Below are 15,983 nucleotides of genomic sequence, written 5' to 3'. Positions count from 1 at the left end.
TGCTTGTTTTTTTTTTTCCGAAATGTTGCTTTCTCCCACTGGTGCTTTTTTACAACAATACATAAGAAGTAAACAAGCATGTACACAAAACGAAAATCATATTTGATGAGGAGTGCAGTGTTGACAAGCTAAACATCTTTAAGAGAGCTCGTTTTCACTATGTGCTCGTTCACATTAAAAAGGATCTAAATAGAGTTATTCGATTCCAGCATTAGCTGCTTATAATACAGAAAAGCAATGAAATGTAGAAGTAAAAATTGTTAGCTACACCAATGACTAGAACTCCTGTGCACGACGAGAAAGAAAGCAGCACGTTTACTGAAAACGTTACAATAAAAATATATGTGTATAATGATATAAATTGATGCATTAAAAAGGCCTGCACACGTAGAAATGGCATTTGTCAACAATCTTCCCTTTCCCTTGACTTGTTGAAACTGAATAGTATAAACAGAAGCTTATTTTCTTTTTTTAAACTAGAAGCTGCACAGTTTGGCAATACCAGGACTGTATCCTATCTGGAAACAAGCTCTTGCTCAAAGGCTTCTTCGCCAGGCGCCGAAACGGACACAATCGTCCAGCCTGCTTGAGCATTGGGAGTGACCACCACGTCGGCGACTGAGACTACGGGCACGTCAGTGTCGCCTTCGCCTGTTGCACTGCGAGATGACAAGAACAAGGGAACGTTACTGCTGCGTACTGCCTACTGCTGGAACTTCAGTGTCGACACTCAAGTCTTTGCACTAGCATCGACACTTTAGAGAAAGACGGCTGAGCCAAACAACCAGCAACATCACCAAAGCAACCTTCACTCTTGACACACAAATACGCTTGATAGGCAACAAAACTTTCAAAATACAGTACTATAACCTTATTACAACAGACCTCTATAGCAAAAACGATTCTGGAGTGTTCGTAAAATGCAAGTACTGATACAACAAACCTTCACAGAAACACTGAATGGGTCTGTTATAAATGGAGACTATTAAGAGTCATATACGAATTTACTCTCAATGGGGCATAAAAAATTGATTTCATAAAAAGCAAATCACCAGTTGCTGTAGGCCCCCTTTTTTTGTCTGATTCCAAAAGATCTTCACTAAACAATGTGTAGAAATGCTGCAAAAAGTTTTTGTACCTGCCGTCGTGATTAAAACTTATTGTGGAAAAAAAAAAGAATTTTTCAATAATTCATAGCTTCAAACAGCACAACTGCCCATTACCATTTTGGGCTCGCCGTAAAAGTATTTCATAAAGAGCATTCAGAGTTCAAAAAGCATATGTTTGAAATTCATTTCCAGGCCTCCAATTGGCTGCTTCTGCCGCGTTGCTCCATTACACCTCGTTGGTTCGATGTTCGTTCCGGGACACGCCTCCGGGATAGCGTCGTCTGCTTCTTGTGCGTCGTGAGGTTGTGGCTGTCCAAAATCGTGCTACTTAATGGCGCTTTTCCACTTGTTCTGTGTTCACGTGTCAATGATAATTCAGGATACAATTACACCTTTGTTAAAGCTGCAAGCCGAACTTTAGTCATCAAATTACGATTGCGCACCGCACTCGTTGCGAACATCGCACACGTGCGTCTTGTACCGACTGTCATAGCGTTGACTCGACGGCAGGAAAGTTCAGCGTATCAGCGCTTTGGACCTTGTTATGAGTATCACAGTGGAACACATCTTTGCACTCGCGATTGCACATGAGGTACATTGAAATATCGGGCGCCGCGGCCACGCACATCGCGGCCAGGCTTTCTGCTCCAAATCATGGCAGGCCTAAATTCTGCCCCAAACTTGGCGGGAGCGACCGTTTCGCTAGCAGATACAGTTGACATACGATTTCCCGGACCCTCAAGGCACAGCGAAAACGTCCGGAAAATCTGACAGTCCGGAAAACCGAATGCAAGTGAAAACACACTTTTTAATAGGCATTTTTCGCTGATGGAGAGATTCGCGGCAGGAGTACAAGGTTCTCATTGCAATTCAGCAAATGCATCCCTTTGGTGGCTCTGATAATAGACAAAAGAGAGAATGAAAAGAAAAAAATCAGATGTGGCCGGTGCTATGGCATTTGTTTAACAATTATGCGCAAAAAAAAAAGTCGGTTATTTTCGTTTGCATGATGTTCCACTTGCCCGGGATGATGTCTGCTTCAATTTCAGTCAACGTCATGCTGTCCCTGTACACCGACGACGGTGTCAGTGCTCGCTTCAATTAAGAGCTCGCTGGCTGTGTAGGCAGGCACTGCCTCTTCAATCTTGGTGCCGGAGTTGTCCGAATCCTCGATAATTTGACAATTGATTTTATCATCAGTCACTTCCGCACACAGCTCAAGGTCTCCGTCAGTGTCGGCGAAGCCCTCAAACTGGAATCAAAACACTGGCAGTGAGCAAGCAGATCGACGAAAGCAACGTCCACATGTATGCGCCGCCGCAGTGGTCTAGTGGCTAAGGTACTCGGCTACTAACCCGCAGGTCACGGGATCGAATCCCGGCTGTGGCGGCTGCATTTCCGATGGAGGCGGAAAAGTTGTAGGCCCGTGTGCTCAGATTTGGGTGCACGTTAAAGAACCCCAGGTGGTAGAAATATCCGGAGCCCTCCACTACGGCGTCTCTCATAATCATATGGTGGTTTTGGGACGTTAAACTCCAGATATCATGTCGTAAGCCCGTGTGCTCAGATTTGGGTGCACGTTAAAGAACCCCAGGTGGTCAAAATTTCCGGAGCCCTCCACTACGGCGTCTCTCATAATCATATGGTGGTTTTGGGACGTTAAACCCCACAAATCAATCAAACCCCACATATCAATCAATCAACGTCCACATGAAGAAGTTCGTTGCACATGTTGTCCACTTTGGTTGAGACAGCCATCTCGGGCACCCAGTATGAAGCACGCGCCACGAAAACCGTTCCAGAGGGTCTGTTTGTTGCGTAACTACTTTCCACGAGTATGCAAGCATGCGGACAGCAGACCATAGGTCAACAGCGTAGCTTTTTCCACCGGCAAGGTTCTGTTTGGCTTTCTGTGGGAGCGCAGGCTGTAAGACAGCACCATGTGGCCTAAGCTACAGCTGGGGCTGGTAACGAATTGGGGTGCGCTGAATTGCAGCATTTTCGATTTCGAGAATACAGCAGCCATGACGCGGTAGGTTTGATAGTCCAAAAACAATCAAAATGGCGGGATCGATAGTGACTTCAAGTCCTTTGGTCAGTGGTAAAAAGTCCGGAGAATTTGATGGTAAAATCTATAAACGTCCCGAATTTCCGACTTTTTATACATTGATATTATGGGAAACTTGAGGGTGCCACAGATGAGTCCGGAAAATCAGGCATGTCCGGAATTTCAGCCGTCCGAGAAATCAGATGTCGGCTGTATGCGAAAGCGAAGAAGCCGTAGTATGCTTCGTCGCAAGCAATGAATCACATCGGCTGCAAACTCTTTAGAAACGCGAAAAGACATTTTGCGCATCAGTGGCGGACTGCAGACATACTCGCCATGCACTAACCACTCGATACAGCAGTAACAACGGCAAGCAATTTCGCAGATCAGCCCCCCAACACGCAAATACAAGCATGCTGCACGCCGATTTTTTGTCGCCGTACCTTGGCATAACTAATCATAAACAGACCAGAGATTGGTGGCCTTTATTTGTAAATCGATTTGTCAATATTCCCTGCACTGTTCCCTCAGCAAAATTGTGCCAAGCGATGTTTGAAGTCGAAAGTTATAAAATTTAGGATGTCTGTGATAGAAAATCCGCTGTAGGGGAATCCAGACCACCTTGCTGGCCTCACATTTAGGTCAACTATGTCCGAATGATACAAGAATCCGTAGTAAACGAAGCTCAATCAATGCAACAAAGAGGGAGGTCAACATAATGCCACCAATTAGTATGTTGTGTTTGAATGTCTGTTGTAAGCCGATCTGCTGTAGCGAGGTTATACTGCACAGTAGGCTCTCATTAAAGGAAACCTGAAGGAACCAGTAAAATGTGTTCTGCTTAACAGGAGTTCAGTTCATAGGAGTTCAGTTTACTGAGAGATGAACAGGGGCACACAATGCAAGAACGAAACCAATGTTGTCAGAAGCATTTGTTCCATTTAAGGAGCTGTTTCATTAAACAGATTTCCATTTACTGAGAGTCTACTGTATATGCAGATGGCAACTCCACCTTGAGATTCCTTCAACGACTTACTGTTGTGGCATACATGTTTATGGTCTAAGCAGGGGTGGAAGTGGACTTCAGCGTTTCAGAGCAGCTCAGAGAGCAGGAATAATGCTGTTTTGGAGCAGCTTTGGAACAGTAAAAGGAGAGTTTTTGAGCACATTTAGAGCACCAAAATGTGTGTTTTGAAGCAATGCGAGTTAGTTTTAGAGCAGCTTTCTAGGGTCAAACATCATCATTACTCAAAATTATTTCAGGTAAAAAAAAATTTGAATGGTTCCCACTAAACATTTAGTACTAATGAGCTTAACAGACTTACCACCCACAAATGTGTGCGTGCAATGAGTCGAGCACTAGCAAACCTAAATACATACAACGCGATCGAACTACACTAGATAAGAATGCAGCCGCGTCCTGTGTGTAGACAACGCTCAGTCTTGCTAGGTCGACAATACAATCGGCTCAATTTGACAGCTTACATTTTCTAATTGACAATTATTGCGGAAATTGCCGTTTATGCACAGCAGGTGAGATTGGCACAGAATGGTGCAATTGGTGCAGGGCTTCCACCCCTGGCTACGGCCAATGTAATTACTTATTGGCTAAAATTTACAGAAAAACTTGACTAAGGCAACGCAGCCACAATATAAAAAAGACTGAAATTTGTGCATTAGTGCCACACACAGACACCCTACTCTCTGTTTTTTCTGTAATAGACAATAACATGAAATATTCTTGTTCAATAGGTTTTACTGTACTATATACCTTGAGCACAATCATTAAAACAAGTTTTTATGAGTACAGCAGCTACATTAGTACAAGCATAATTCTTATCGACAGTGGTCGAGGAAGAAACGCCTCAGGCTGGAGTCAGTAATTAATAAAGAGTTGTTCTTGCGAGGGTGTTACAACATTTTTATTGCAACGAAACCAAAAAACGGTGAAGAGAAAGGTTTAATATAACCAGCACATGCACTTCTGTTGTATAAAACCAAATGCCATATCTAAATGTGGGCTAATCACATTTACACACACTAACAGTGTCCTTAACAACAAATCGTTCTTTGTACATGCCTGATGAACCAGATGCTTTCCTGATACCTCCCTGCACTCCGTAGAGGCGATGTATAAGCACGTTTAAAATCCTGAATGCCAAGATTCTTCCATGCGCATTCATACAGATTACCGGAAGACCGAAACAGCTCTAATTGAAGCCGCTGACACCCCGTTGATTATCTTGCAGTCTGTAACTAACGCTTGCATGTGAAGTTTTGATTGGAGCTGTAGAAGTTCCCGAATTTGCTTTTGCAGCTCACCTAAAGTTTTATGCAGTCAAGCATATAAAATGAGCTGTTATGACACGAGTAAACATGTCCTATGATTATACATGCTCTTATCACAGTGTAACCTTCGATATGTCTAATATAAGTCTCAAGAGCCATTTTTAACGTGGCAGTGGCAAATGAGTCGTTGAGGGCAATAAGCAGGCATACAGTAGACTCTCAGTAAATGAAAATCTGTTTAACAGAACTGCTGCTTAAATGGAACAAATGCTTCTGACAAGATTGGTTTCATTCTTGCATTGTGTGCCCCTGTTCATCTCTCAGTAAACTGAACTCCTGTCAAACAGAACACATTTTACTGGTCAATTCAGGTTCCGTTTATAGAGAGCCTACTGTATATCGGTTTTCAGGAACCAAATCTTCCTTACGATTTCAAGGTACTTGATATTAAAAACCGATGTTGACTGCCAATAAACTATGGTGAAGTAGAAGACAAAAGACGGTTTGCAAAGAAATGGAGAATGAGTAGACCAATGTAATTATGCCAAAGACCAAGCACTTATTGTCCACTCACCTGAGCGTGGCATGCTGCTGATACTGGGCCAGTAAGAGGTTCAACTGCGCTGGGTCAAGCGTTGATGCAGCCACCTCGGTCGTCTCCACCGTTGTATTGAGTGTTTCGGTGATAGCCTGCTGCTCCTGCTGGCTGTTGTCTATGCCCTCACCTTGGCTCTCAACCTCTCGCAAAGGCCGAGTGGTCAGGAATGTAGTGGAGCCACTGCTCTGACGGAAGTCTGACAGATTTTGGGTGAGTTCGGACATGGCCCGAGTCAGCAGGTCAGCCTGGCGCCCTCCGTTGCTGCAATTGGCCGCCTGTAAAGGTTGCAGAATTAGCAGTATTAGAATGTTACAAACTACTCTGCCACGAATGACGTTAGACATTTGCTTGAAAGCAGCCTTTGCCTCTGCGATCGAATACAAAAAGACTACATCGCCACCATTCAACAACTATCACTGTTTTACTGCAATCAATGTCATATGTAGGTAGGCAAAAATGTTACCATACCGTTGACACTGCATTGCCGTTTATGCGCAGCCTAGCGCAGCAGGTTAGATTGGCACAAAATGGTGCAATTGGTTCAATAGTGCAATGAGCCAATTTTTTTTCATCAACAAAATGGCCGGCTACTGATCGTTCGACCATTACAATGTAACAAGCAGAGTGTTGCGCCAGCACGCGGTCCACACCTGAAGTTCTTCATCTTCAGCAGCTTCCACCACGTTTGAGTTTTGTGGCACTGTACACGCACTACCCGAAGTGAAAACAAAGCAAATGCGCGCCAAATCTGCAGTGGACGAAATCGTGGTCGTTAAAAACACGAACATAGCGTTCACGTAGTTTTCAAACCACTCACACGGCCTACATCAAAAGTTGATACGAAACCTAGAGCACGCAAGTGCTACTGAATAAGCCTGGCTCACTTATGCTCCATCATGCATGGTGACTAAGCAGTAATCAAACCAGTGAGAATCAAACTGCCGTAATTGCACGATTCTAAGTCGGCTCGAGTGTAGGTCAACCGCCATAAAATTGCAAAAGATGAAAAATAAAAAAAAGGAGGGGGAGGAAAGTAAGAAAAATACAAACCCATTTCAGTAAAAAAAAAATATAGCAATGAGCCTGTTCCTAGTCCGTACAGCAACTAAAGTGGACATCACCTAAACAGGAGTGGAACAGGGTACATGGGTTTGGGAGCAGTACTGGAAGCAGGCAAAAGCACTTTTTGAAGCAGGCTTGAAGCAGCCGGAAGGGCCTTTTCGAGCAAGTTTAGAGCAGTAAAAACATTCAGATTAGATTTAGCCCCGTTCAAAGCACTTGTCAAGCAAGATTTGTGCAATGGTGCATTTTTCGTACACTCAGCTAAATTGTGCAATAGCCTCATTATTGCGATAAAAATTACACGGACACGTCCGACTGGTTCTTGCCGTTGCCGTGATGTCCCATATAAATTCCAAATTAATAATAAACCACCGCACATTTTATGTATGTTCTATTTGCGTGTAAAAGCATGCGAGCGGTGGCGTCGAGCGCGATTGAAGCAGAGATCAAACAATCCAGCCCATCTACGCCATTGGGAGGGCACGTGTGTAATAATATCGAAGAAAGAAGAAGCACTCCGCCCATCTTAGAGAAGCATGAAAACAATTGAAAAAAAAAAAAAAGAAAGAGGAAGGGTTGGCAGGTATCATTCGAGGCGCGGTCGCAATCACTGGCGCGCATGCTAGCTCAGCAGCCATCAGCGGGCGACTCGAATACACTGCTACGTGCTGCACTCTCATTGCGAAGGGACTGCATGAAAGGACTCCTTGCAGTGACTGTATTCTCGTACCGTAATGTGAGACAGGATCCGAAAGTTAGCTGCCAGCCTCATTTTGTATAACGTTACAATTTGCTGCTATAGCATTCATTGCTTCACCCTAGTGCGCAACTGTGACTTCTTTAGTTATATACAGTTGCCCCATGTTCTTAACCTGAATGCACGAGTGTCAGCCGCAGAGTCGATAAGCGCAAAGCACAGCGGTAAAATGGACGAGAATGCATGCATATGCTCGATGGGCAGCCATGCGCACTTGTCTTTGCTAGGCTTTTCTGGGAACCGGACACCACCCACATTCTTTTAAGCACCACTACTGCCATCCTTTACAATTTCTTCCGAAAGCTGCCATCATGTCATAAAAAACAGTTTCACCAGAACGAATTGCAAAGCTGGCAGCCAACTAATTTAGATCTGATATCGCGTAAGAGAATACAGCCGTGCCGGGAAGAGATGCCCTTCTCACACTCTTCCCGTTGAGAACGCAGCATGTAGAAGGGTTCATGAGCTATTCGCGATGATGCCTGCCAAGATCGTGTGCGCATAGCGATCGCAACCACGCCCTTAGGATCAAAGTTCACAGCTGCTCCTGGAGCGATCACAACCATTATGAGACCGAAACTATATTAGTTTCAATTAAACCAAAAAGACAATGTTTCAGCCGTGTTTCCGGGCACGGCACTTGATGGCTTTCACATTTTGCAGCTAAATTCTGCTGCTGTGACGCAGTACGGCGGTGCTAGGCAAGCTTGGCGGCACTGAGGGGTGGTCCAGCCCAGGAAAGCAAGTGTTACACACAATGGGGCAAATGGCGCAGCTGTTCCACCCCCACCTAAATCAGGCGGGTCTGCGTTCCCGCCTTTCTTTGGTGGATGTTTGCGGCACTAGATGTCACTTGGTCCGCATGTGTCGTCGCATTTTGGCCACCGAAAATCATGCGTGCTTCCCCAAACAAGCGCGCATGCACAGACTGATTGATATGTTGGGTTTAACATCCCAATACCATCATATGATTATGAGATACGCCGTAGTGGAGGGCTCCAGAAATTTCGACCACCTGGGGTACTTTAACGTGCGCCCAAATTTGAGCACAATGGCCTACAGCGTTTCCGCCTCCATTGAAAATGCAGCCGCCGCAGCTGAGATTTGATCCTGCGACCTGCAGGTTAGCAGCAGAGTACCTGCATGCACAGACTACCAACAGGGAAAAGGCCTATTATTTACAATGTCTCCCAAGAAAACAAAATCAAAGGTGGCTTCACGGCACTGCTTGAAAGCTGTGCAAAAAAAGCTAGGTTCATAAAAAGTCTTTTCTTAAAAACTTTACAGCCATAACTAGTTTTCCATTCTAGGTTGACCCCTAAATTCGGGTTTCGAATTAAGGTAGGACTGATAGTTTGGCTAGTTGGTGATACATTATGGGCAGTACCAGCGCACAAACTCACGGGACGAAGAGAAGAGACACAAACAAGCGCTGCACAAATTAAGACAAAATAAGTTGACCTACAATACTGTAAATGCGGTAATGCTTGTCGCAGTTCCAAACCTTGTTGCTATTGGCCCAATCATACACAACTCCCATGCAGCTCATGTTTGCTGCAGCCAGTAAACATTGGTCGCAATGTCACTGCGGTAAAACTGTGGATGGTGACCCCACCTTTCTGAAGGTCCACGGGCATTCCGGTGGTTTGCAAACCCTGTTTTTGCTCCTTTTCTACGGCACATTTGTAATGCTTTGTGCGTGGTAAGCATCGAGGATTGTTCAAATTAACCCTGCTGAAGTGAAACGTGACCGAATGAACGAGTTTGATGCCACTTAACCATACATGTGCTGGCCAGGACCAATGAACCTGTCCAGATGATCTGATTTTTCAAATTAAGGGAGGTCCAATCAGCAAGCTTTAGCTATATATCCAATTGTCAAGTCAATCATTCATAAGTTAATGAGTTAGTAGTGGCAAAGTATTTCCACCTTGGCATAGAGTCTGTCCGACTATCACAGAATTATAAAAGAATGTGCATTGTCAAAAAGAACACGCTGTATATGAAAGTGGCAATACAGGGTATACAAGACAAAACCCTTCATATGTCAAACAAACTCTGTGCAAGCTTCATATCTGCTGTCACTTCAGACACTCGTTGCAATTTAAATGTTCACTATCCATCGACATACTTTCATTTATGAACTGGAAAGCACTGAATACCCACAATGTCATAACCACCGTTCCCTGACCTGGTTGTTGTTGTTGTTGCCAAACAGGGCCACCATCTCCATGTGCTTCTTGCGCTGATGCTGAAGCAACTTGGCCTTGCTGGCGTACTGCTTGTGGCAGAGGCAGCAGCTGTGGGGCTGAGTAGTCACACTGCCCACCATGTGCGAGAACGTCGGGTTCGGCTGGCCAGGGAGGCTGGGCACACCTCCCTGAAAATTGTCAAACACCAGAAGAGTAAACTTCCCACTTTGCAAAGGCATATTGTTCGCCTTGTGTGAATAGTAAATTATAAGTACCAAGCAAACTTGAAGCGAATAGTGTATATCGCATATAGTAATGAAAAATGAGCATCTCTCTCGTGACCCAACCAACTTGCAAAGATATATAACTCTTGAATTGAAACAAGGCATCAGCGAATTTAATTCTTTTTTAATTGTAAAGAAGTGAAAGCAACTTTGAATAGTAGGAAGATTCGACTTTTGGTAGAATGCAAGTGATAACCTGTGATAAGCTTTAAAAATCACGACGCATAGAGCCTATAAGCCAGCACAACAAGCTTTGAACCTAAAAGAGGAAGAATCGATCCGAGGGTGATATGTTCCTTCAACTTTGAAGTAAAACTTTGCAGCAGTGTGCCTTTTTCTTGAAAAGGTGTTCTCACTGCATAACATCCCTCCACTGCAGCAAATCCATCTTTGCAAGGGGATTACATGCAGACTAATATATACCTGTTCATTCATTTTGAATACTTTGAAATTTCAAATAATTATTAGAATAATATTTGAATTTCTTGAATACCTGCAGAAAATCTACCAAATGCACTTGTTGCTTTCTTTATTGTAATCTTCAACGTCTCATCACAATACAATTCAGTGCACTTTTATTTTAAACCGCCGAATATTCGGCTTGAGGGTGCATTAGATTTGAGTAGTACACTCAGACCTTACTATTAACAAAGCCAGATATAACGAAATATCATTTATAACGAAGTAAGTGCAGGATTGTTTTGCAGTAGTTGTTGTGTTAGGAATACATATACCTGTGTACAAATTTTCAAATATAACAAAGTTATTTTTGTGTAGGATGCAACTTTGCTATAATCAGGTGTGAGTGTATAACAGTTTTTCAAGAATGAAATTCGAGTAGCTCATTAAAAGTGGTACATGAACTAAATGGAACCCGTCAGAGCCAGGCATGCACGCACCTTGACACGGTTGCTCATTGGCAAAGCAGCGCCCGGGTGGTTCTTGAGGATGTGGGCCTTTCGCTTAGAAGAGGACCGATAAACCTTTTCGCAGTATTGGCAGTAGTAGTCGCGCGTGGCCCGAAGAATGGGGAGATTAAGCTCTGGCACCAGCTCCAGCTGAACGTTGGGATGCCGCTTTGCCATGTGGTTGACCAACATGCCCCGACGCTTGAATCCCAGCATGCACGTGTGGCACTTGTAGATGAACCGCTGATAGTCAGTCGGTGGAACCTGGGCCCAAATACCAGAACCTTAAGTTTAAGGTGATCATTGATTCAGGCTGCACTGAGACTTTAATGCTCGAGAATGTCAAAAATGCTAGTCTTATTGACAACTGAAGTGTTAGTAATTGAGAACCTAAAGACTGAAGGCGCGGGAGGAGATGTGACCAGCTATTTAATTTTCGAACACCCCTGCATGCCCCAGGACATGGTAGTGCGGCACAGCCAATGTGCCGTAGTGTGCGCTTCATGTCAGCTATGTGCACATCAGTATTCTTTCGCGACGAAAACACCTGCAGCAGTGAGAGGCAGTCTGTGTATACATTCACGTCATGAACGGTGGGGTGGCTGCGCAGCCAACTTATTGCCTCTGCCAAGGCCAACACCTTAGCGCAGAACGCGCTCGTGGCCTTGGAGAGAAAGAACTGACCCACTATGGCCACATGGTCCACATGGTACACCGGACCAAGGACAATGTTCGCTGCCCTTGCCAGCCCCTCTTACTACAATCCATTTGTGTATGCGTGCAGACCGCGGCTTCTAGCTGTCAGGATGGCCTCACGGGAATTCAACCTGCATAGTCGCATCGACACCCTATCAGCAGGATGAACCCCATGCCAATCGACTGAGTACAGGACCTCTTCCGTCACCAAGCAACACTCTGTGGTCAGTCAGTCCAGTTCGAGCACGATGGGAGGGGCGCGCATTAAGACCTGCAGCACTGTTGTCCTAGTTGTCCGAAAAGCCTCCGACAGATGGAGCAACACCGACCGCTGTAGGGGTACCATCCGGGGCTTCAACCTACAGTCAGGGCAGATCTTGTCCCACTATATCGGCAAGGCACATATTATTGCCGGGAGGGCGACGCTTCAGTATATCTTTACCTTATGCTCTGGGCACCGGCGTCTGCCTTATAAACGAGCCAAGGTGTTGACTCACGCGATCAAAGATTAAATCATTTCCCTCAGCGTTTCGGCATGCATAAAGAATGGAAGTCTGCGGTTAAACGTCCCACCCAGGATGCAAATGGCCCGAATGGTAAGGTGGCTTTTTTTTTTGCCGATGCCCCACTGATCATGCGAAAAGAGGACACAGTACAATTGTTTTCTTTTTGACCGTGACCGTTACTATGCGTGCCCGGGCCACCACCCTGTTGAGCACCTCAAAGCCCAGTTCTTTGAGCTTCTTTTTCGATTCAACTGGTATAATGATCAGTGTGTCATCCGCCTATGCCTGCGTCGTGACACCGTTTGGCATGACCAGGCGGAGCAGGTCATGCACAATGATGTTCCATAGCATGGACCATAAAGGTGAACATTGCAGGATACCCAGAGAAGGATTCGCCTCCACCTGCTCACCCTGAGCCCGAAACACAACAAATCACTCACTAAGAACTTGCGCAGTTAGCTGGGACCTGTCACTTTTTGAGGAAGTGCAGAACCTGCGGGTGCCACACACAAATGAATACTCCCTGAAAATCGAGCGACATAAGCATAACAGGAATTTTTGCAGCCCTGAGTTGGACGAGCCGCGTTTTAAGGGCATGCAAAGCGAGGACAGCACTCCTTGCGTGCGTGAAGCCAAACTGGTTGGCATGCACGTAACCGTTCTTCCACAAAAAGTGGTATAGCCGCCCGTTCAGTAGCATCTCCAGCACCTTGCCGAACGTGGAGTTTATGCGAATCGGCCTCTGAGAAGTGGTCTTCTGCGGAGAGCGGTTGGGCTTGGGTATGAACGTAGTGCGTCCACGCCTCCAGCACCTAGGAAACTACCCGAGCCAGAGCGCCGTGTTCATGACAAACAACACAAGTATCGTCCGGACTGCAAAGAGACCCTTCATCGTGGTGGGCGTGATGTCATCGGGACTGGGTGTGGATCTGGGCAACATCTTTGAGACCACATCCTTCACTTCCCCCAAAAGTGAAGGGCACGTCCTCTGATATTGACTGGTACAGCGAGGCTGCCAAATCGCGAACCATTGCGTGCTCCTAGAGATCGGTAGCCGGGTCGTCCACCGCTACCTGCATTCGCAGGAGCAACGCGGCCGATTCCAAGTGGGAGCTCATCACTGACCCACCCGGGCCCTGCAGGGGCGGCAGGAACTCCTTAGCAAGCGCTCAATCGAACGCTTCCACCATTCCATTCTATAGTGGAGTCTATAAACAAAAACCTCAGGGGGTCATGAAAATGTATTTCGTTGACCAGGAGTCCAATTTACAGAGAGGTATTCAAAAGAGGCAACTGCTTCATTGCAAGGCTGAAATCAATAAAAATAAAATAAGAAGTTCATTGGCCACTGACCTATGTATCACCAACAGCGACTGACTGACACAAAATGAAATAAATTCGAGCTTTGCTCAGTTGCACTGCAAAGCACTGTTTGAGATACCCGTGATTTGCCGACAAAAGTCTCTTCCTGTGCGGAGTATAAACATGTTGAGGTTTTCCACAACTTGTTTCTTTTTTTTTTTCTTGAAGAATCATTGTGAAGGTGTTTTTTGAGATGCAACACATTGAAGTAAGCACCATTTTTGTGATGCAACTACTTTCAAATCTATTTCCGAATTTCACCTTCCCTTCTGTAATGAATGAGAGGCACAGAAATTTCAATATTGCCTCACAAGCGCTTGGGACACTCCCAGACTGGACACACCAGAGTCAACCATAAGTATGCTTATACCGCGAACAATGAAGGATCAACCATAGCCAATTAAAGAATCAAAGAAGGGGGAAAAAGTAAAAAAAAGGGGGGAGAGTTACTTCATACTACAATGTCATCAATGCATATTGTGATAAAACTGAAATGGTTTCGTTTGTAGTAGTGCTTATACTTACATTTATTTAATATTTTAATTTTTATTTTGCTCAAGCAGGAGAAGATGTACATAAGCACACATGTCCAAAAGAAAAAAAAACAGCAGAACTATTTGCATAACAAGAGTGAGGTAGATAGTAATGCTTTCCACTCTGTAGTTGTTTACGGGAAGAAAGAATATTTATATGATTTGTCCTTGCAAATACAGGTTTCATGCCATGGCTGTGCTTGTGACGTGAGGCTCGGCTGATGTGCTTGTCAGGATTCATTCCTAGCTTACCAAAAATAAGAAATTTAAACATGCTGGTTTTCTTCTTCTAGATAGTGGTTCTATTTCAGCAATCCATAGCATAAGTGAAGGCGAATCAAGGCGTCAGAATAGTTTGTAAACGTAGTTGACGGCTAATCTTTGAATTTTTCCAGTTTTTTTTTTTAAGCTGACAAAAATATAACGATGCAAAACAAGACTGCCAAGCACTGCCACTTAGTCCAAGCCATGCAAACAATGCCAATGTTTAATGAATAATATTTAGCATGGATTGGAAACAAAGTATACCAAACATGACATTGGCATTCCACTGAATCAAGAGGCAGTTCTGTTTAAGGGGGGATGTGGCAATTAAAATTACGTATGCCTGTTATTTATTGGAATAAATTAATTAAATTTAGCTTGCTGATGCAGTTTGTTATGCTAATATCAATGATGAAATCATTTTTAAGACAGGTTTTATAGTTTCTGGGTTATGCCATAATTAATTGGTTAATTAGACATAATTCAGGTAGCATATTTGCTTAAGCATATTCAGCAATGCTCACTGTGTACCTTAACACTCTTTATTAATCTTTTCTTAAATCTAAACTAGCACTGAAAAAAATTTCTGAACTCTCCTAATTATAGTTCTTTTTTCAACATCTTTTGTAAAAAAGACATTTATAACATTTTTTATAACATGCAGAGAAAAATGAATAGCATTACAGCAGTCACTATTGCTTCAGCTTCTAAGTGCAAAAAGCAGAATGACCATAGATGCAATGGTTATAAAGTAGCACTTGAATTACTGACACAACTGTGCAAGAAAATGAATGCTGAGAAAACGGAGTTCAAAGTTTTATTCTGTGAAATTTGTTAACTTTTAACTTTGAGTCCTTAAAGCCCGCCTGGGATGTAGCCCTTTGTCTTTTTAAATACATTTTCTTTTTATTTCAATTTTGTTTTTTGCTTCTTGGGAGCAGTTTTGTGCACTTTGGTCGACTTTTTGACATGCCGTGCATCTCGATGTGCCTTGCATTTGCCTCTGTGTCCTTTTCGCACTGTGGTTTGTGTTTCACATAGCACTCCCCGTATCCATTGTCGTGAGGTTTTGGCCCAAGAGCACAACCATGACAGTAGTTGGAGAGAACACAGGGGTCCAAGAACAGGCCGGAGTACAACTCGATGACAGAGCCAACACCGATGTGGCTTGTGTGGCCCCTTGTCATCAATGTGCCATCGTAAATGACATTGATCTCCCCTGAGGCACATCTAAGGTCCCGATATTTTTGACGCACCTTCTCTGCTCATGCAGCCTCTATTGCTGTTGCTGCAGATGCAGTGGCAGGGTGGCTACGCTTGCAGTACAGCCTACGGTACAACTTGCGAAGCAGTTTCCTACGGGAAATGTCCATGTG

General features: G+C 44.3%; 1 protein-coding gene across 6 annotated transcripts in view; it reads right to left on the bottom strand.

The window, feature by feature from the left end:
* Positions 1 to 412: 412 nt before the first annotated feature.
* Positions 413 to 15,983, bottom strand: part of LOC119172421 (uncharacterized) — a 103,115-nt gene continuing 87,544 nt past the window's right edge. For all 6 annotated transcript variants that reach the window (XM_075893771.1, XM_075893775.1, XM_075893772.1 and 3 more), the window contains 4 exons: positions 11,238 to 11,510; positions 10,054 to 10,242; positions 6,020 to 6,318; positions 413 to 659 (listed from right to left, as the gene is read on the bottom strand). In XM_075893771.1, coding sequence (XP_075749886.1) covers positions 515 to 659; positions 6,020 to 6,318; positions 10,054 to 10,242; positions 11,238 to 11,510 — 906 coding nt within the window. In that variant the 3' untranslated portion in view covers positions 413 to 514. The remainder of the gene's footprint in view (positions 660 to 6,019; positions 6,319 to 10,053; positions 10,243 to 11,237; positions 11,511 to 15,983) is intronic.

This window comes from Rhipicephalus microplus, chromosome 4, assembly GCF_043290135.1.
Source record: "Rhipicephalus microplus isolate Deutch F79 chromosome 4, USDA_Rmic, whole genome shotgun sequence".
Lineage (NCBI taxonomy): Eukaryota > Metazoa > Arthropoda > Arachnida > Ixodida > Ixodidae > Rhipicephalus > Rhipicephalus microplus.
The sequence above is the reverse complement of the archived record's forward strand: the minus strand, read 5'-3'. Positions and strand labels throughout refer to the sequence as shown.